The sequence below is a fragment of the Sitophilus oryzae genome, unplaced genomic scaffold, assembly GCF_002938485.1.
Source record: "Sitophilus oryzae breed Bouriz unplaced genomic scaffold, Soryzae_2.0 scaffold_213_pilon_pilon, whole genome shotgun sequence".
NCBI classification, from domain to species: Eukaryota; Metazoa; Arthropoda; class Insecta; order Coleoptera; family Curculionidae; genus Sitophilus; species Sitophilus oryzae.
In genome coordinates this window covers 354,949-378,262 of record NW_022146767.1, presented here as the reverse complement: position 1 = coordinate 378,262, position 23,314 = coordinate 354,949, and the positions used below count along the sequence as shown (strand labels likewise).

Below are 23,314 nucleotides of genomic sequence, written 5' to 3'. Positions count from 1 at the left end.
ATTATGTAACATGTCACGCGATGGTTATGCAGGGGGACTGGAAATTACAAAACCTTTCGTTGGATAATGCTGGCGTACTTTAACATTAACTTTTTACTGCGACAAGCTTACAATTATTCCAAGATATTTGATATAATTGAAACGGTAAATTTTAGTAACAGAAATTATTTAAATAATGCTAGATTGTGGGTTGTAGATTGTATGGGGAGGAAGAAGTTAATCACCGCGACCCGCCCCCCCCCCCCTTATAGATCTATTGGGTCCTCTTTCTTGAATTATAACTCATCGTACAGTCTCAGGGCTTTTACACAAGCCAGTATCTAAGACGATTTTATAGAGGTTAGTTCTCCATCTCCGATATCAGTCGTACCAAAGATTATGACACGAATGGTTGTCATCTCGGCACACTCAGGATGAAGTGTTCTGGTGTTTTCCCATTTTCCCCACAGAATCTGCATTCGCCGTTGGATCTTAGCTTCAATCTACTGAAGAGTTTGAAGAGTTGAGTTGAGGAGACAGTGTCCTGTGAAAAAAAAACCGTGACAATCCGAAGATTGTTTCTACTTCACCATCAACCAGCTACTAAAGTCCACTGCTGGACGTAGACCTCCTTTGGTTGCTTCCATAACTCGATATCTTGAGCTATTTGCATCCAGTTATTGTAGATATGCCTTAAGTCGTCGTGCCATCTGGCTGGAGGACGGCCTCTGCTCCTGAATGCATCATCTTCTTGGTTTCCATTCTATTATTTTCTTCATCAATCAGTCATCGTTTAGCCTTGCAATGTGCCCTGTCCAATTCCATTTCAAAGTAGTTATTCTGTCTCTCCCCCCCGTACTTCGATATTCGGTACTTTGACTCTCAGAGATAGCTCCGACATTGATCTTTCCATTGCTCTTTGCGTTTTTCTGATTTTACTTATTGTTTTCTTGGTTAATGTTACAGTCTCCGCACCATACGTTAGAACAGGTAGTACGCATTGATTGAGTACCTTTCTTTTCAAACATATCAGAAGTGCCCCTTTGAAAATTTATTTCAATCGTCCATAGACGGCCTAAGTCAGTCCTATTCGTCCGTTATCTTGGCTTATACGTATTTCGTATCCGAAATACTTGTAAGCAGTTGTTTCTTCTATTTGATATTGGCTAATATATATTCCACCGCCAATTACTAGGCTTGTCATCACTTGAGTTTTTGAGATGTTGATTTTTAGTCCCATTTGTTAATAAATTTGTTTTTAATCCCATCTACTTAAATGACGGAAAATCTTTGATTTTTCTAGGTCGTATGTCCTGAGAAATTTCTTCGAGTGTCTTAGACCGTTAGAGGATTACTATTCCAGGTTATAGAACATTTCTATAACCTTCTTATTTTTTATTATATATCTTCTAAGTCTTCCAGGTTTTTGATCATTACCTTCTATCCGTTGGTGGGCTGGAACTCGACTAGGAGGAGGGTGTATCCCAAATTCTAGTTTCATGATTGGCGTCTTGGAAACTAGAGTAGTTACAATGTAGGTTACAAAATTGAGTCAGATTTGTGCAATTGATGCTGACCAAAATACCATCTTAAAAGTTTAAATATATTCCAAATACTTCCTAGCGGTACTTTTTTTGGATACTATTAAAGCACTATCTTCACATATTTTACAAATAATAGGCAATTCAAGTATTTTATTGATATTTTACGATAAAATCATATATTTCATGAGTGATTCTTACGTAATAATTTTTCATAGCTCCTCCAAAGAAATATATGTTCTGGAAAGTTTTCATCTACGTGGCTATAACGAGGTAGAAAAAAATATTTTCCAGTTTATTTTTGTAACCGAACACCCCACGAACGATGGGTCTATCTTTTTCCATAATTTATTCCAGCATGGCATGACATCCCGTTCTTTATATCTCTCATTTCTGAAATGAAATAATAAAATCGATAAGCGGGAAAGTCTCCTAGTTGACTTTTGCAAACGAATCAGAGACATTTTCGTTTAATAATCGTTTTGTTCTTTTTACAGTCTTTTTTCTAACCAGTCTGATTACAGAGCTGCAACAGTTCAGTTTCAAAAAGACTTAAATAAATCTTAAGTCTTAAGTTATTTCTAAAATCCAGATGATTTAAGTTTTAAGTCATTTTTAACATAAAAATTAAATGATTTAAATAATTTTCTTACAAGTCATTTTCGTAAAAACTTAAATCAATATAATGTAATTTAAGTCGTTTTTATGACTTATAATATGTAATGACCTAATGTATATAATGTATAAACTGTATGTATCATCCAATGTAAGTAAAAAGAGTAAGTTCATTTTGATTATCTCTGTTAGCTCTCTACTCAAAAATATGCCCATATCAAGTAAATCAAATTTTGTTTTTTCAACTCGCATCCTATGAGAAATTATCGAAAATACCGAGTGCGTCTCAAAAGTGGCTCACCCCCTATAACTTTTTTATTTTTTCAGATAACGTACATAAATTGGGATTGATTGACGTATTCAATTGTTTTCGGTCACTTCCGGTTTCACCGGAAATGACTACAACTTTTGATTTTTAAATGGCACCCTCGGTATTTTTTACTTTATTCGATAGAAAATGGCACTCTGAATCGAATGACATATCATATGTCAACTTTTGACATTTTGGCATATGGTTTATTTGAAATTGTAACATGCGATTGTAACATGCATAACGACAATTTGTCTCAAAATATCAAATGTGTGGTATCAAATTACATATTCGTAAAAAAATGTTTTTCCAAATATGCTAATGAGCCACCCTCGTTCTATTTGAAAAAATTGAGATATGATTAAAAATACGATTTGGGCATTTTTTTACCGGTCAGGACAAGACACTAAAAACATTAGACGATCAAATCTATTTTTCCAAGGCTCCTTGATTAAAAATTAGCGTTTTTAACACAGCCATGGCACTCTAGATTGAAATTTAAAATAAAATTTGTTTTTGAGTGACTATGTCAAAAATTGACATATGATAGTCATTCGATTCAGAATGTCATTTTCTATCGAATAAAAAAATTTATGTAAATGAGAATACCGAGGGTGCCATTTAAAAATCAAAAGTTGTAGTCACTTCCGGTTTCACCGATAACAATTGAATACATCAATCAATCCCAATTTATGTCATATACTAACATACCAAATCTCGTTGTTTTATCTGAAAAAATAAAAAAGTTATAGGGGTGAGCCACTTTTGAGACGCACCCGGTATACAGGATATGTTAAATATTTTAGAAAATATCATCCGAGCCGTAAATTTGGTGCACTAAATAAAAAGAAATAAACGTCACAGATACATTTGTTTATGGCCTTGTTCTCAGAAGAATCCCTGACTAGTCAGCGCGTTTTGTATTGGTTGAAATGTATAGAAACCAGACTAGCAATCAGGGGTTTCTACGCATTTTAACCAATGAGAAACGTGCTGACTAGTTAGGGATTCTTCCAAGAACAGACCTTAAATATATTTTTAAATTTTTATCATACGAAATTTGCATAGAAAATGCTTAGACGACAATTTTTACCAATATGACACATAGCGAACTCAGTGTCACCAATACTCACTGGTCGAATATTCAACCGCTTACGTTAACTTTTCACGCCAATTCGACCAACGTATAGATATGGTTGATTAAATGGCAAAAGCGCGAATAGAAATAAGCCTAGCAAACAAATTGGGCGATAATACACTTCCACGCGACTGTTTACTTGGTTAAGTTAAATCTAGCTAAACCTATCAACGGTTAAATTATGATGATCTGCGAGTTAAGTCGGCAAAATGACTTAAATCAAAATAATTACCGCCAACTAAACAAATTAAATAACCAAACCAAATCAAGACTAAAATTCAATTTAAGTACATACCTATTTTTTAATGTTAATATAATTTTTCTTGTGTATAACCTATATTATTAACTTATTGTAGATACAAATGGGGACTAAAACCACAGGAAATAAATAAAACGGTTAATTTCCATAATATCTATAAACACAAAAATATATTATTAATAAAATTTAACCGATTTTGTAATGCTTTATATGTATCCACTACAGTTTAGATGTCATCGAAATGAAACATGTCTATTAAAAAGTGGCGATATGTTTTGATCACTATGTAATACGTCGATGACATAAGCTAAGGGCTGGGGGATTTTAAGGAACTCTTCAATATATTCGAAATCAATTCCTTTCGTTCGTCTTTCGGGCTACATAAACGGAGTCGAAGATTTACTTGAATTGTATTGAGTATTGTTATTTATTTGTTGTCTGGCTGCCGATGCCGCATAACAGTTCAAATAGAAATGCTGCTGTTGAATATTTATCATAAAAGAATATAAAAATTTGTTTTTTATAAAAATACTTAAATATTTTTAAGGACTTAAACCTTTTTCTGTTTCAGATTAAAGATTTAAATCACAAATATTTTTGAAAAATACTTAAATTCTAAGTCTTAAGTTAACTTCTGAAAAATTAGTTAACTTCCGAAAAAAGACTTTTCTGTTGTGGTTTTCTGTGAGCTTGCTTCTCTGTGTAGAAGTAAGGGAGACGAGAATACAATGGGTGGCCCCTTGGTGCCCCAAGGTTGAGACCAGTACAGGCTAGTCTTCTATCTAGCCCCGCATCCCTTCGACCTAGTCCGTGAATCATTGGATTTAGGTTTTTGGTGAGGTTGTCTCCTCTTGGTCCGGCCTGGTACGACAGACAGGGTAGTCCCATCCGGCATCGTTATACGTTTTGGTGCAATTCCCTGACCACGACACTACAGCCTTGGACAAGACAATGAGATGGTCCTTGTAGAATGAATGTAGAATGTTTAGGAGGGGAGTTAATCACCGCGACCTTACAGATCTATTGTATGTTGCTTCTACACAATAGTTAATGTGTATTGTGTAGAAGAGCCTTTAGTTGGTTTCCGCTTGGAAAATAGAGCGGTTTTGCTCCAGTTAGTGGAGTGTTTGCCCTTTTTCTAGCTAGATCATTTGCTTTTTCATTGCCTTCTAACCCAGTGTAGGAGGACTTTATTTTCTTTGCCTAATTGAGATGAATCCAGCTAAAGTAGTAGAGGAGATTCCTCCTAGCACCTGACTAGGAGCTTCCCCACCGACGACAAAGTCTCGCATCTCCCAGAGGAAGACTGTTGATGCTAACATGGTTATCGAATCATGCATCCAGCGAACAGAAACAAATCTTTTGGTGTATTGTAGTAGATTTTCGTAGATTTCTTTTACATTGTATTGAAACTCCTCAACCAGAGAAGAAATACGAGAAATCAAAATATAATTTGTTGAGTTTAAAATGACGGTAATTGAATATTATTCTGTTAAAGACAATATTTTCACTTCATTCCAGTATGATTAGGAAAAATACCACATACGTTTAGCATCCGTTCCCTAACCTAAATTCCGAAATCTATAACGGTTTCGTGCTATTTGCATATTTGAAAAATTGTTCGATATCGATTGGGAGAACTCCAGATAAGAGTCATGTCGATGTGGGCAGACCGTATTAAAACTGTACAATTCCGACAACACGATTAAAGGGTTTTTTGTATTTTTTTCTTTCGATTGCCTGACATTCTTAATTTGATTTCATTTTAGTTAACGTGGGCTAAAAATAGCACTGCCTGCAAATAATAGTAATACTATTTTTAACTCTTCAGATATGTCTCAGAACAATATAAAATTTATAAATATAATTTGCTTTGAAGTGCTATAGAATAGTTATTTGTGTAACTAGTGCAAAAAAGGATATACAAGATGGCCCATCGAAAACGTTCCGCAAGGCATAACGGCCAGGGTAAAAAACACGTCAATTTTGTTTGTGAGGGGGACAACATTTGCCCCAAAAATGATTGCAAAATATTCAACCCTCTAAGCGGGAGTGTCATCCCCCAACTTTTTTTAAATTGAAAGGGGGTTCAAGTGGCGCCGCAATGAAAAGAGCTTTCTATTCTCTACATTTCCCCGCTTCGTTTTTGAAAATCGGTCGAGTCATTGAGAAAATATGAAGGATTGAAATTTGAAAAGTTTATTTAAGCATTTATCAGAGTAAATGATAATTAAGGATAAATTCGACCAATTTGCTGTTTTTTCTTATTATTTCTAGATGTTTAAGCATTGTTTCACTTGCCACAACGTTGAACGATCAGGTGCGGCAGTTGCTAGATAGCTGTTCTGTGACTTATACGTTGAAGTTCTTCTCGATATCGTTAAACTGACCCACAATAGAATTTCCAAAAATACCAGCCCACACGTTCAATTTCTGAGGGTTTTGTGTGTGCACCTCGTGAAAAACCCAGGGGTTGTCCTCAGCCCAGTACCGACAGTTGTGCCGATTAACTACACCGTTCAAAAAGAAAGTACACTCATCCGAAAAACACACATTAAATAGGAAATTATTATCATTCGCCACTCGTTCACTCATAGTTTCACAAAATTGCAAGCAACGATCAAAATCGTCTTCGTTGAGTTTTTGTACCAACTGAATTTTGTACGGGTGGAACTTGTGTTTTTTTAATATCCTTTGGAAACTTTGGAAAAAAAAAATTTTTCTTGTACTCAGAATACTGTACATGGCAACTTGGCCCAATAGGAGTACTTGGCCCAATAGGAGTACCTCCATACATTTTGCATCATTTACACAGGATTTTTCCTCTGCCTCTTTTTATTCATAACGGAACCAGTTTCGCGAAATTTTGCTACTAACTGGCGAACAATTTTGCCATAAAGGTGTTTGTCAGGATGGCGTTCATTGAATATCTGCGCAACCCGATTGCAAACATCTAGAAATAATAAGAAAAACAGCAAATTGGTCGAAGGAATTTATCCTTATCATTTACTCTGATAAATGATTAAATAAACTTTTCAAATTTCAATCTTCTATTTTCCCAACGACTCGACCGATCTTCAAAAACAAAGGAGGAAAGTATAGAAAATAGAAAGCCCTTTTCATTGCGGTACCACTTGACCCCCCTTCCCATTTGAAAAAAATCGGGGGATGACACCCCGCTTAGAGGGTTGAAGATTTTGCAATAATTGTTGGGGCAAAAGTTGTCCCCCTCACAAACAAAATTGACGTATTTTTTACCCTGGCCGTTATGCCTTGCGGAACGTTTTCGATGGGCCACCCTGTATTTGTTGCACGACGTATGAGTTTTATTTGTAGCCATTTTTGTAGTTATTTTTGCATCATTATATGATGATTCTGGATGAATGACATTGATGACCCTGAACTACCATTCTTCAAGTTGCTTTTGGGTTTTATTCATTTTAAACATTTTTATTCATTTTGTCCTTTACTCCTACGTGGAGCATACGGCTTCAATAAACGCTCTCCAGCGGGTTCGGTTGTTGGCAATTGATTTGACATCTTGCCATGACCGGTTGACTTCTTTGATCCCCTCACCTCCTTCTCCAATTCACCTCCATTTCCTAAGTGCGATCTCGTTATATACCTGCCTCTGGTTGGTCAAGCTCCGTAAATCCCCATTACTGATAGTATTTGGTCAGAATATTCCTACAATTGTTCGCAGACAGCGGTTTATGAAAACTTGGAGTTTGTTAATTAATGGCAATGTAATGTTCCAGGTCTCTGCACCATACAGCAAAACTGACTTGACATTCGAATTGAAAATCTTGAGTTTAGTAAATTGAGAGTACTGTCTAGATCTCCAAATATTGTTGAGCATTCCAAATTTTATTCTGGCCTTGTTTATTCTATTTATAATATCTTGCTCTGTGCCTCCGTTCGTTGAGGTTATACTTCCTAAGTAAGTAAAATTATTTACCTCCTCTATAGGTGTTGTTCCAATTATAAAGGGAGTGACGTTGTTGGTACAAGCTCTAATCGATTTAGTTTTTTTTTAATATTGATTTTGAGACATGCATTTCGAGCTTCCTTTGTCAAGTCAAGTAGTTTTGCTGCCATATCCGCGTGACTATGAAAAAGGAGACAGATGTCATCTGCATAACTGAGACCCTCTAACATGCCAAAGGGAGTCCAACATATTCCACGATGATTCTTGGAAATTGTTCTCTTTAAAATATCGTCTAAGAGGATATTAAAAAAAAACGGCGACAGGACGCAACCCTGCCTCACCCCATTCCCAATTTTGATGGATTCACTCCGTTGACCCTTAACCCTTATGCAAGACTGCACATTGAGCCTAACAATAGAGCGCCTTTCTGATTCTTACAATTTTGTTAGGAATACCAGCTCTGCTGAGGGCTGGCCAAAGAGATTGGTGCTTTAAGCTATCAAATAGATCACATCATAAAAAAAATAGTCTTAAAGAAAGGGTATTATTAAGTTTTGTTTTTGTCTAACATAGCTGTCTTGTTTTTCAGATGTGAGTTATACACTTATAACAAGATTTTTATTATGGAAAAATACGAACAAATTTCTATGGTTGGAGAAGGATCTTACGGGTTGGTGATGAAATGCAGGCACAAGGAGACGGATCAGATAGTCGCTGTAAAAAAGTTTCTGGAAACCGAAGAAGATGCAACTATCCGAAAATTAGCTCTTAGAGAGATACGAATGTTAAAAGTAAGATTTGAAATTGTTTACATTGTCTGGCAGTTTTTACTGGCTAAATTCCGAATAGTTTTTGGCAAATATTCTATCCCTAAATTAGTTTACATCATTTGCATAATGTTGTAAATGAGCTAGATATAATTTCAGAGCTTTACTAACTTGATTCTTGTTGAGCCATTGTTTTGCTTAGCCGTCAGCGCTGTTGATCTAGTATTGCAGATATTTTTGACTATATTACCTGTATTTATTAATTGATTTAAATGATGATTCTCTTTAGAGACTGAAGCACGAAAATCTAGTAACCATGATAGAAGTATTTCGACATAGAAAAAGGTTCTATATCGTTTTTGAATTCCTGGAGGGAACTGTACTGGATGAACTAGAAAAAATGCCTGGTGGACTAGGAGATGACAGAACTAGGGAAAGAATATTTCAAGTTTGTAGAGCCATAGCTTACTGTCACAGCAATAACGTAAATCAAAGCTTATTTTGTTTAAAAGTGCAATATTAAATGTTACATTTTGTAGATTATACATAGAGATGTCAAGCCTGAAAATGTACTAGTGTCTTCTTTAGGTGTAGTAAAACTGTGTGATTTCGGATTTGCCAGGGTTCTTAGTCTTAATGGTGAAGCTTGTACTGAATATGTAGCCACCAGGTATGTTATATTGTAGATTGTAATTACCCCTCCCCGGAATAAATTTATAAATAGTTATGATTTGTACCAAGATTTAGATAATCTGTGTTTTATTTTAGGTGGTACAGAGCACCAGAATTACTAGTTGGCGAACCAATATATGGAGCACCTGTCGACATATGGGCTATAGGATGCCTTTTTGCCGAAATGATGACAGGAGATCCACTGTTTCCTGGTGAAAGTGATATAGATCAACTATATTTAATAGTAAAAATGCTAGGTACATCTTTAATCAACTTATTTTATCTCCATTTTATTTTTATATTTTGTTTTGCAGGTAGACCTTGTCTAAGGCATCAGCATCTAATGTCGAAAAATAGCCAATTGCGACCAATAATAAAGACACCTTCTCAGGACACTGTAGGTTTTTACAAGCTTTTTCAAACGTGGCCTTTGATAGCTATAGATTTCTTGAATGGATGCACCAAGATGGATCCTCAGGAACGATTAACAGCAGAAGAAATGTTGAAGCATGTGTTTTTTACGCATGATAAATTTCCACAAAGGTAAATAGAAATAATTGTATTAGGTTATTTATAGTCTATCCAATGAGAAGAATATAATATGACAGTGAAGAACAGTCTTGTTAAAAGTTGCAATTTTAAGTCATTTTACGAAGTAATTTTATTCACTATTATTCATTCTCATTTTCACATATTTAATATCACATAAGCCCATTATTTAAACAAGCTTGGGTACATTATAAGCAATTAAATCTTTTTACAAATTAGATAAAAAACGTTTTATTATCGGTCTATACCATATCTATACAGCAGTGACAGATTTGAAGGTAAACAGGAATTAAAACACAAAAGACTGATAAAAATATAATTGTTTGATTTGTTTTATATCATTTTGTGTTTAATTAATTTAAAATTGCAAATCTCAATGACTAATTCTGAAGAACGTATAAAAAATAAAACCAAAAATGGCATCCGAGTTGGCTTGGAAATAAAGATTGCAGTACATGTAAAACTATAAGGTTAATATCATCAATCTTTATTTCAAAGTGAAGATGATGCTGTTTTTCGTTCACATAATATTTTCAGTAATAGTAAATTTGACAAAATAATAGTTTTTTAAAATAAATAACTTTCTCCTGAAAAGCTCCGAAAGAAGCGAACCAGTATTTATCAGAAGACAGACGTCCATTAAAATATGGAACTTAAAGCGATCTTATATATCTATTGTTTCTCTCTTTTTTGAGTTATAACTCATCATACAGTCTTAGTGCTTTGAAAAGAGCCTGCATCTAAAGGTGCGTCCAGATCTGACGAGACGAGAGCGAGATGAGAGCGAGGCAAGTGCGAGACAAGAGCGAGACAAGCGCAAGACGAAAGCGAGACGAGAGCGAGACACCTTCTGTCCATTTTTTGAGGAAACGAGGCAAGCGAGTTGGATCATAGTGAAAGGAACCCAAACACGCATTAAATTGTAAATGAATATAACAAACGATGGCCAAATAATAACGCATACAGTAATGAATGTTTGTATCTTTAACATGGTATTTGGTTCGTCGTATTTTATTATCGTCGGTTTCTTTCCTTTTGGTTGTGTTCCCTTTTAACCCTTCATTTGTTTCGAGGCACGACTTCTTTTACAAAATACGTTTTTTAACGTTTTTTTTAGAACAAAATGTTAAATAGAAATGTTACAGGGAAGGTTAAGAAGCACATTTTAAAATTACTGTAGAGTATACTGGCTACTTCAAAAAAGTGTTACGGATAAAACATATATTTTTTAACGGGAATACCCTATTGTTTATTTTATTATTAGATTCTACGTACAATTCGGTAACTTTTTTGCATATGATATTTTATATCTAAAATTTATAGATTTTCTAATAATTCAATTTTTTTAAATAAATGTTAGATTTCGGTCCAGTAAAAATTATCAGTGATGCAAAATTCATAAATTCTATCAGAAAAAATGATAAAACATACGATGTACCATTTAAAAAATTTGAGATTATTTAATTTTAAATAGTCGAAATTTATAATATCTCGCAGTCGAGCGAGCCCACCAAAAAGTCCGGACTGTGCCTAACCACAAACCTAACCGACAGAGAACGGGGCATAGCAACGAGGCTCCGTGGTTGTCTCGCCAGGCTCCCACGAGACCCGACCATACTAGGTAATTTGGAATGTCTCGCGCTCGTCTCGCTTTCGTTTAGTCAGGTCTGGACGCACCTTAAGACGGTTTTACAGATGTTAGATCTCCATTTTTGATATGAGTCGTACCAAAGTTTGCACTGATAGTTGTTGGTCTAGTATTGCAGATATTTTTGACTATATTACCTGTATTTATTAATTGATTTAAATGATGAGTCTCTTTAGAGACTGAAGCACGAAAATCTAGTAAGCATGATAGAAGTATTTCGACATAGAAAAAGGTTCTATATCGTTTTTGAATTCCTGTACTGGATGAACTAGAAAAAATGCCTGGTAGACTAGGAGATGACAGAACTAGGGAAAGGATATGAGTCGTACCAAAGTTTGCACTGATAGTTGTCGTCTCGTCACACTCAGTGATGAAGTGTTCTGGTGTTTCCCCATTTCCCCACATAATCTGCATTCACTGCTGTTTCTTAGCTTTAATCTACTGAGGTGTTCATTGAGGAGACAGTGTCCTGTTAAAACCCCTGAACGATCAGTAAACTATTCTTACTTAAATCAAGGACAATCTTTGATTTTTCTCGGTCCTAGGTTCTGAGAAATTTCTTCGAGTGTCTTAGACAGTTGAAAGATTCCCATATTCCACGTTACGGATGGGGTTTTTCAGGTCCTTGGGTTTCGCTTTAAGTTGGTTTCCACTTTTTTTTAATCAAAACGGTTCTGGTCGTCGTTCCTTTTCTAGATATCGTTTACTTTTTCAAATATAGAGTTAACAGATCACAATTTCAAAAACATCTTTATTTTTTAACATCAATCCTTTTTAAACTTTTAAAATTATTTACTTAAATGATTATTTAAAATGTCTTCTGAAGTATCTATATCTCCTGTTATTTTTTAGATTTTTACCCGCCTTAAGGGAGAAAGTCAACATAGAATTCAGCGCACCCCTTTTAAGAAAACTAAAATCCGAAGTCCTACTTTCGACAGATAAAAAAGAAGAAAAAAATCGAAAAATTACAAACGAAAGGTGGAAATTTTCTCTTCCTGAAGGTAAGCGAAAGTAAAGATTATTTTGATATCATTATTATTTATAGAAACTATGATAATAATGGGTGTAATTCATTTTTTTTTAGGATCAATGAAAAGAAAATTGGGTTACGAACCCAGCGAGCAATGGGCGGATAAGAATCTCATTACATTGGCAAAGACCAGTCAAAGATTGAACGTTATAAATAGTTCTAGTAATAGCAACAGTAATAGTAACAGCACGAAAAATCCTCATCAGCACCAGGCAAGTAGCAAATAAATAGTCTCTTATTCTTTAAATAGAATTTGTCTTGGTAACATTACTTGGTAAAACACAAGACGTATTAATCTGGTAATGCAGCTTTCGAAATTTACATCAGATGTTCATACTATTAAAATTTTCCTTTAAATTATTCTTCAAGTTTTGACATAATATCTTCAGTAATTCTTCAATCATCACCTGTCCTCTAAAGCGACGTTCTCAGAATTACGTTGTGTTGCTGACGACACTTCAAGAAACCAATGAGAGTTGTACTATATTCAAATTTATACAATTATTGAATTTTGTACAAGTTTCATTGTATCTTTGGCGATAATATTCTTAAATTAAGCTGTTGTCAAAGACCAAAATAGTCTGCATGCTAGTGTTATTGGTCTATTTGAGTTGCAACCTCTGGTATTAAAACAGACGATTCTCGAACAATTCTGATTGACAGTTGAAGTCTGGATGCGTGTCATTTAGTTTAGTTTCCTGCTAATACCAATGTAGTTTGCAAAACATATATCCAGTAAAGTATATTGTGGCAATGTTTGGAAAAATTATATTCTCCATTGATTATAATAAAATTATAATGCTCTTATCCACTAGAGAGTAAAAGGGTCACTCCTTTAACGCCTGTTCCAATTGTACTATACAGGGTGACAATTTGAAAACGAACAGTATTTAATATTGCCTTTACCGATGATAGTATGAAAATTTGGCAAAACACGCCAATTTACATATCTTTTTCTTCTTTCTCAGCCTGGTTCCATCCAGTGTTGGATATAGGCCTCTTCTAGGTTTTTCCATGCTTCGCGATCTCTAGCCAATCTTGTCTATTGTCTTCCCGCCACTGCCCTGACGTCATGGACCCATCTCTTTTTTGGTCTGCCCACACTTCTTGTTGTTCCCCTAAGTCTCCATAGGATTAGGAATTTACATATCAAGGGGGACAATTTTTAAGGCATTTGTTGTCGTGTTACTTTCAACCCCTTGACTCCCAGGGCACCTACCCCTAAAATTTTAAATAGCAACCCCTATTTCTTTTTCCATTTTTGTGTTTCTTATAGATTAATACTACATAAACTGCATTATTTTTTTGAGAATTTTATTCTGAGATAATTTTTTATTTTGAGAAATGGTAAAAGAAATAGGGGTTGCCATTTAAAATTTTAGGGGTAGGTGCCGTGGGGTCAAAAGGTTGAAAGTGACACGGCAACAAATGCCTCAAAAATTGTCCTCCTTAATATGTAAATTGACGTATTTCGCCAAATTCGGTAGTATTTCTTTTTTATTTTTATCATCGGTAGAGGTAATATTAAATACTGTTCGTTTTCAAATTGTCACCCTGTATAGTGATCCTCTGCAATTAATTTACTCAACATCGATATTTTTTAGGTACTAACCAAGCAGACATCTTTACAGGCCAAACATTATTCGACTAGTAAGTCACAGATCAAACTGCAACACGATATGCAAATTCTAGAAAAATCGTTAGAACATTTAGTGAGAATAAATAAAAATGAGAATGAACATACGCCCAGCTCAGATCATCAGAAGGAATTGGAGGTAAATCAAAAACACGTAGGTTGCCTTTTAAGTTTTTCCAAAAAGAAGAACGAAGAAGTTCAAAACAAAGTGTTTTATTGCTTTTCGTAATATTTGCTCTTAAGGTCTATACATTTTTGCGTACGCTCAAACAAATTCTGGCAACATTTTTTTCACTCCGAAGCTCATATCGTAGAGACATGGTTTTGAAAGTCTTCAACAGCTTCTCGAGATGATGAAAATCGCTGTCCGCGCATGTTTTGTTTGGCAGTGGGGAACAAGAAAAAGTCATTAGGCGATAAATCGGGTGAATACGGGCAATGAGACATTAATTCGTTGTTTTTCTCCTTCAAATATTCAGTTGTTTGACGTGCTTTATGGGAGCTGGCATTGTCGTGACGACGAATGGTGCGACGTTTTTTGTTCTTTTTCCTTATTTTATCGAAAACCGTTAACAAACAAATGGCTGTATACCATTCAGCATTAACAGTTCTTCGATCCTCTAATACTCTAATGGAATGGTTGCGACGTGTCCAGTACAACCGAGGAAACAAAGCCTAATCGTCTTTGGCTTAGCTGTAACCCTGTCTGTTTCTCCAGTGGGTGATCTGCCTCTTCTTGGTCCTCTCCAACTAGGCCAACTGGCTCTAGACCAACTATTAAAGATTGCTTAGTTAAAATTTTTTTACTTTGTCGATACAAATAAATATATTTATTTCTTCTTTCGATAATATTAATAATGAGCTTATATATTTATTTTTAGCAAACCCAAACTCAAAGCCAATCGCCAATATATCAAACATTCCATTTTGGTTTAGGTGATAATAACAAATCACCAAATAATAACGTACTACATCCTAGTATAAACAATATAAGTTTCAATAAGGAACAGCCAAAGAAATCACCTAACGCATTACATCATATGAACGCTTCCTCAAAGATCAATCAGGTATTTTAAACTTATTTTATAAGTTCAATACAAATATCGACGTATTACTCTACTATCAAATTAATCTATTGGAGAAAAGAAATCGCTTCATTTGTTGGACAGTCTTTATTTCATCCTTATAACTAACAAGATCATTTGACTTCATCTTTAATAGGTACCACTTTTGTCACACCACAGAGCCCATTACATGAAGAAACTAGACAGAAATGTCGTGGTGGAAAATATATTTGGACAAGGAGACCACGCAAACATTGGACTAAACAGCGTCACTCCGCATTGGTTCAATAATTTGACTTCCAATAATAACAATATTAAGAAAAAGGATATCAATAAGTCGAAAATTGATGATTTCACATTGCCAAACCTACCTGGAGGTAGTATATCCTTAAAAAGTTAATTTTTCAAAAAGATAACTTCTTTTTATATTGCAGCCACTATCTCACCTAATAAAACGAAAAAGAAGAACAGTATTCCTGAACTAGAACTTCCAATATCTACTGAAGTTTCACCGGTAACTATCTATATCTAGTTATATTGAATTAATTGCATGATAGAAATATTTTTTTCATATTTAGGCATGATTTAATATAAAATATCGAAGTTAAGCCTTGACTGAAATAAACTGAAATATATGTTTACGATATTTTCTAAAGCTTCATTCAGAACCTCGAAATCAGTGGAATACATTAGTAGTTTCAATTAGCCGTAGAAGTTTGTTCACCTAAATTTAATGTAGCCTAACCTAACAGAACATCATAATTAGTAAGTAGTAATTTTCAATTAGTGGAAAAAGTTAACAAACTTTTGACTTTTCCACTAATTATACTTCAAAATTTGCGAGGAATGTCATTTTGGCCTTTGATTATCACCCGTCAAGAAAATTTTTTGTTAGAAATCAAAAGTTTATTGTTTTATAAGCTAAATACACACACTGGAAAAATCTAGGGATATCATTTTATTAAAGTTAAAAATAAATGTTTTGAATAAACAACCACATATTTGTAGGCCGATTCTTTCTACTTCGATTGAAACGAAGTAGTCACACTAGTTATTTCTAAATTTGGGATATTTGCAGAAGTGTTTGTGCATTTTTTGTCAAATATATAAAAAAGCACCTAGCATCAATTGTTCGAATTTAACCTCTACTGGCTATGTTTTTATGATAACTGGCCAGAATTTATTCAAATAACTCTGTTTAGTATTAAACGACATTATGGAGCGTAGACATCTTAACAGAGACGAAATGCTAAGGGCTATGGGTATACTCGAAGCTGGAATGCGCCAAATCGACGTAGCTAGAGCATTAAATACACCGCAAAGTGTAATATCGCGATTAAGTGCACGCTACCGTGAAAGTGGTGATGTTGCTGAAAGGCACACAGGGTGACATCGCATTACTACCCCTCAGCAAGATCATTTTTTACAATTAAATGCTCGACGCCGACCGACTCTTACAGCACCAGAGCTTAGTTTAATTCTCCAGGAAACACATAATGTAACCGTTAGTCCTGACACTGTTCGCAATAGATTAAGAGAGGTCAACTTAAGAAGCAGACGCCCTGGAGAGCTCAACCCTTAAACGAGAGGAAATCGAGAGGTACGATATTTGTGGGCTCAAGAACATGTTCAGTGGTCGAATGAACAATGGACCAATGTTCTCTTCACGGATGAGTCACGCTTTGGAATTCATCCGGATTCGAGAAGGCTTAGGGTATGAAGAGAACCGGGAAATCTTATTCGGTTGGATCATGTTCAGGAAGTGCACCCTTATCAAGGTGGAACAGTTATGGTCTGGGGAGGAGTCCAGTTAGGCCGAAAATCCGATCTCGTTTTTCTTGAAAGGTTTCCAACAGGAATCACATATCGTGATTTAATTCTTGAGCCTGTCGTGTTACCATATGCCAATGATTTTGGGAGAAACTTCATTCTCATGGATGACAATGCACGGCCTCATACAGCCAGAGTGGTAAGTGAGTTTATCAATGCTCATCAATTAAACATCTTACCCTGGTCGGCACAATCTCCAGACCTCAACCCCATCGGGCACGTATGAGACGTGGTCCAAAGAAGAATTTTGAGAATGGATATGCCTCGTGAAACTCGTAGGGATCTGGTTCGGGCCGTGAATGCAGCGTGGCAAGCTGTACCTCAAGAAGAGATCGACAACCTGATCAGGAGCATGGAGAGACGATGTAGGGCTGTAATGAACAGTAGAGAAGGCTATACCCTTTATTAAGTTAAAATGGTTTTATCTTTTTTTGTTAATTCACAGTTTAGAATAAAAAAAAAAGTGTGTGTATTTTTGAGTTCAATAAAAATCAAGGTAAATTTGAAAAATTCGGTAAATTTCGCATTTTTATTTCCAATACGTCCTGTAAACTATTTGTTTATTTTAATTTTATTATATCAGAAATGCAAATAATAAAATTACTGACGATGGCTGGATAAAATTGTAATATCCCTAGACTTTTCCGGTGTGTGTATTATGCTTTCTGTATGGATACAATAGACTAACGCAAGCTGTTGCTAGGATATTTTATTAATTTTAATTGTTTTTTAGACATTGTGAATGATCGTAAAATGATCGTAAACTAAAAAGTATAAGCAGCATATATAAGCAGCAAGTATAAGTGTAATTGAAACCACTAATTTATTCCACTAATTGGGAGGTTCTGAATGAAGCTTAATTCTTTAAGCTTGATTTCCATGCATCCGTTATCCGACGATACGTTGATACGATATTAATTTTATTGGTAGAATTTAAAGACTTTCATTGGTTAGAAAATAACGCAGTTTTTAAATTTATTGCATTTTCATGCCTCCGTTTATCGGATATACGTTGGTGTCATTTTATATTTTCGTTTCCATAAAGAGTTTGCTATTTTACTTATATTTTTATTAAGGTTAGATCAAATTTGTCAAAAAAATGTCAAAACGTCCGTCATCGTATGAACGGGTCCGTTGACGGGCTGAAGTAAAATATTTACAGATGAAAAGTGGCGCTAAAATGCTATGACCAATCAGAGCACCGTCGGACCATCGTATCGACGTATAACGGATGCATGAAAATCAAGCTTTACACGTAGAATGATTGAAAAGTACTTATAAATAAAGATATTTATATAGTTTTAGAATAAAAATTTGTTATTTTTATGTATTCATCATTTTCTTTTAAGCATTTTTTTCTTATTACATTTCTATAATTTATTTGTTGTAGATTAGTACATTTTTTGATCTGTACCTCTTTGTTACGTTATTCTTTTTCTTTATTTCAGAGAATACCTTCAACAGCTTCACAAAACTCGCCTATCATTTAAAAACATCCTACCAATTACCAATAGACACTAAAGCTTTTGTAAATACCAAGCTACATACATATAACAGGGTGACACACACCAACAAAAAAATCTACTGATTGGATCTGACCTTAATTTTATATTCCTTGATTTATTATCTCTATATATTCAATTTGTAATATCTTTTTTTTTTTCTTTGTGATGCTGCTATTATTCCCAATTGAACTAAAGTATAATTATTTTAATTTTTAAAAATATCCATGTAAGATATCGAGCTGTCTAATGAGCCAGGGTGTAGATTTCGACTTTAGATACCCAAAAATGACAGAAAATCTAATTTTCTTGTGAATTAAAGTGACAGATAACAAATGTCATTGTTGACAGACTTTGTTGATCACGAATGTATCAATATTAAAATAGTGTATTGAATTGCAGTTCAAATTCAGTTTGTTGATTTTCCTGTTAGTATGTCATCACCTATTAATCGACTGCAATAGTGAAACTCTATACTAATTACCGTAATAGTTGTAAAAGTTCTTTTAATTTTTTCATTTATAGGCTTATAGGTATAAAAAAGCCAAAAGAAAACGAAATACTCTTGACATAAGTTTACCCTTGCATGTTAGAGAAAAATCCAGATTGTCCTAGAACCAAAAAAATGTATAAAAAACGGTCTAGTCAACATTTATATTGTATATTTTTATGTATTATTTTGTAAATACAGTATAATATTTAAAAACGTGTTTTATTTTAAACTTATAGGGGAATTTCGCTTAAAATGACATATGCGGGTAAAATGACATACTGCCCAAATTCAAATTTCCCGCGATACTACTAGTGTTCTATCTCTACTTCTTCCTCACATGTGCGTCACGTGACACATTTAATACGGGATGTCAATCAGTTGGCTTGTAGCTTTTAGACGAGTATATGTGTTTTGAGTCAGAAGCAGTTTTTAGTACGAGTTTCGTTTTTCATATTTTCAAGTTAATCGTAATTTTTTTGGAAGTTATTATTACAAGGCAGGTAAGTTCCATCCGTTATCTTGAATTTCCAATGCTAATGAATCTAATAATTATATTTTGTGAAAAGTTAGAACAATTAAATGCTGCCAATGAATTTATGGGTAATATGACATAGGGCTTATCAGTTTAAAATGACATAGTATGTCATTTTAAACTTAATTCTTAATAAATAATTCTTTTAATTCTTCTGATGTCACGAACCTGGTCTTAGAAGAACCATCAGATCAAACTGATCTCACTGAACCTGGATGTTCAGGTTTGCAAAATCAAATTGAAAAGCATCCATTAGAAATGGATACTTTTCAACAATAGACAAACTCAGAACAAGAAACAGAATACCAGATAGTAAGGCTAGAAGAGATAAAGCCCACTCCAAAAGCCGTGGAAATAAAAAACAAAAGAAAGAGAAGCAGTCAAGATCCGTTGGTTTTTACTTCAACACCAAATTTAGATGAATTAAAAGAGAAGACAGAAAAACAAAAAATACCGATGAACAAATTTAGGTCTAAGAGACAAAACGTGTCGCTCGATATAATGAATCGTTTTTCCGATTCCACTACTAGCGACGACAACGATGAGGTTGCTTGCATCTACTGCAATGACCTTTATTTGCGATCCAAACCTATGGAAATGTGGGTAAAATGCCAGTCATGCATGAAATGGTCTCACATTGAATGCGCCGGAATAGATCCAAAAGCTAAGATGTTTACTTGTGATATATGTGTTTGATCTTCAACATAATAGTCGATGTATGTGATAAAAATGAGTTTATTTTTGCAGTGTTTATTCCTATGTCATTTTATCCGACTACATGTGCCTAAAATGACATAGAGTATATTAGGTTAAGATTATTAATTTAAATATGTTTGTATTTGTTTAAGTCAGTAACTGTTCCTAAACTAACTTGATAAATGATCCTATGTTATTTGTTCCTATTCTGGTTGTTGTCGTTTGTAAAATAAAAAAGTTATAGAGTTTATGCTAAAAAGTATGTCATTTTAGGCGAAATTCCCCTACTAAACAGTTCAGGAGGCAGTGAATTTATGTATTTACAGTTCATATGAAATAAACTTTTAGTCACGTGATTAAGCTTGACCGGCACAGCTTGCCCACTTTTATATATTTTCTATTAATTAAAATATTTAAGAACCAAAAATAAATAAATTATAAATATAGAAACAGTTTTTATTCACATCAACAAAATTGGCCTTCTTAAAACAGCATTTAAGGGACATAAAGGGCTATTACTACCGCTTTCCCGTTCAATGAGTTTTTTACGGCTATTAAGCTATCTTGTACACATAGCACTAAAAGAGGTTCTATAAAGAACAATGTTCGACTGCAAGGTCTGCTAGTAACCATTTTCAAGCTTGAAGTATCATAACACTATTTTTTTAAACCAAAAACCCGTAATATACAAAACTAAAATGTCAAAACGAATGACAATGTCAGAAAATAAATAAATATTTGATAATTGAATCCCCAGCGCGAAATTTAAATTCCAGTTAGTCAGCACGGCGCCGAATATGTTCACGGTTAGCAACAATGAATTTAAAAATCGCGCCCTCGACTACGTAATTAAAAGTTTAATTGATTCAAATATATTTTCCCAGTTGGTCAGTGGCGGACTAAGCCTGTCGGGGGCCCGGGGCGGTGAAGCTAAATATGGCCCCCGGTCTGTTCAGATAATGATATACTTCTAATGCACATTTTGTAAAAATTGAATGACGTATGTATTGTATAATGGTTGACAAAATTTAAGTATTTATACAGGGTGCCCCAGGCTGAGTCTGCATCAGAAGTTTTTAGAGAACTACAATATCTAGATCCGAGATTTTGTACATATCATTGTTTCACAGCGAGATCTATCGATTAAAAATATTTTCAATATGGCGGCACTTTCGGATGTACCGGAAGTTGACAGCAACTTTCTTATTTTAAATGGGTTAAAATATGTATGGTCAATTTTTTATTACATACTTAAATTCTCTGTAAAATTTTATTAATTTTGATATTAAACACTCTATACCTAACGTTAACCGTTTTTGAGAAAAAAAAATATTTAGGTATCATTTTTGGAGGAAAAAAATTGCCTGTCAAAAATCTGTATACCTTATAGCCTAAACGTCAAATTTAGTGATTGCCACAGCCACTGTTCTGAAGAGAAGACGTGGCTATCTATGTCAAAAATTAAATTGTCCGGATGTCATATAATAATGGCCGCAGCTGTCATGGAATTGAGCGAATAAAAAATTATCATAAATCATTTTCTTTCAAATGGAAATCCACTTTTTTATTTCACTCGTGACAACGCTTTAGTTACTGCCGTCTTTAAAATTTGTTACTTTTTGACTATACATGTTCCTGTACCTAAAATAACTCGTTAAAGTTATTTAGATTTAGTTTTAAAGCGTATATTTTTCTTGATTTTAACCAGTAGCCTATGACAGTATATTATCGATCATTTCCAAGCTAACTTGGACGCTGTTTTTTTTTTCGATCATACGGTATATTATTAAAATATCAACTATTGCAACCTTCGATCTAGATGTTGTGGTTCTCTAAAAACTTCTAATGCACGCTCAGCCTGTGATACTCTGTATATTGTAATAATTATAATAAAAATCGATATATTATGTAGATATAAATATGTTACTCATCAGCAGTGCCGTCTTTACATAAGGACCTGATGGGCCCTGGCCCCAGGAGTATTAAGGGCCCCAGCTCTAAAAAGGCTGCAGAAAACGATAACATCATTTTTTTAAAGCTTATAATAATATTTTTAAATCGAAAAACGAATGCAATTTGATATAATAACAAAGTGCACAAGTAAGTGCAAAAGTAAAGTTTAGTTTAAGTCAAGTAAACTTTAGCACAAGTAAGTGCAAAAGTAAAGTGTTTTGGTGTATTGTGGCGAATTAGTGTTTTATTTTGCTGTTGTAACACCAAATGTTCCAATCCCAACTGTAATAAATTAGAGGTATTAAAGTATTGAACATAATTTTGCTAACGAGCCATATACTACCATTCACGGGCCATGCAGTATTATATCGGGAAATCCCCGAGCGGAATGATCGCATGTATTTAATGGCAACTTATGATGACAAAGTGATGAAAATACCAGTTCCACATATGAGCCGCGTTACTTTCGCTACCGTTCCAGGGAAATACCGCGACAAAATATCGCGATTTTGTAAGTCCTCCAAGATCCGAGGGGCCCCTTCGCTGTTTCAGGCCCGTGGCCCCCGTTATACTAAAGACTTCACTGCTCATCATCGGTAAAGAAGCTAGAATACAAGTTATGCTGTGCCACAAATTGGGGCTGTGCATTGGTTGTAATTTAAAATGTTCATTCAGTAAAAATAAATAATGAAACCATTGAAAAATAACTTAAAAGCTAAAATAAATAAATTCAGTCTCTAAAAATATAAAAAATAATAATTATTCGATATTTTAAACAAAGAAAATTACCCCTTGATTTAATTTCCTAAATAGAAAATGTCATTGACAATTACTGGGGCCTGATAATTGATAATTAAGTAAATATCTGCTTCCATTTATACTGTTTATAGTTGGCGTACCTATACGTATGGTTTGCATACTTCACCTACAAACTGCTTCATAACTACTGAACACATATTGACCTTGTTTGCCAGTTGAATAAAAAATTACTTATTAAGATTCGGAGGCCTCCTAAAAGACGGGGCCCAGGGCGGACCGCCCCCCCCCCTTAGTCCGCCACTGCAGTGGGTGAATGAATCTGGCTAAAATTTTCGTATGGGTTCATTAAGGTTCATCTCTAGGTTCGTTTCAATGCTAACAAGGATAAAAAAACGAAAATAAAACATAAT

At 34.4% G+C, this 23,314-nt stretch overlaps 1 protein-coding gene across 4 annotated transcripts in view; it reads left to right on the top strand.

The window, feature by feature from the left end:
* Positions 1-19,155, top strand: part of LOC115884220 (cyclin-dependent kinase-like 1) — a 33,699-nt gene extending 14,544 nt beyond the window's left edge. The window contains exons 2-13 of one of the 4 annotated variants that reach the window (XM_030902723.1): positions 8,360-8,561; positions 8,827-9,021; positions 9,077-9,207; positions 9,306-9,466; positions 9,524-9,752; positions 12,259-12,410; positions 12,494-12,651; positions 14,044-14,229; positions 14,957-15,142; positions 15,297-15,516; positions 15,574-15,653; positions 18,997-19,155. In XM_030902723.1, the coding sequence (XP_030758583.1) occupies positions 8,394-8,561; positions 8,827-9,021; positions 9,077-9,207; positions 9,306-9,466; positions 9,524-9,752; positions 12,259-12,410; positions 12,494-12,651; positions 14,044-14,229; positions 14,957-15,142; positions 15,297-15,516; positions 15,574-15,653; positions 18,997-19,086 (1,956 nt within the window). In that variant the 5' untranslated portion in view covers positions 8,360-8,393 and the 3' untranslated portion in view covers positions 19,087-19,155. Of the gene's footprint in view, positions 1-8,359; positions 8,562-8,826; positions 9,022-9,076; positions 9,208-9,305; positions 9,467-9,523; positions 9,753-12,258; positions 12,411-12,493; positions 12,652-14,043; positions 14,230-14,956; positions 15,143-15,296; positions 15,517-15,573; positions 15,654-18,417; positions 18,954-18,996 lie in introns of those variants that run through there. The other 3 variants (XM_030902722.1, XM_030902724.1, XM_030902725.1) reach the window with 3 other exon arrangements.
* Positions 19,156-23,314: the final 4,159 nt, after the last annotated feature.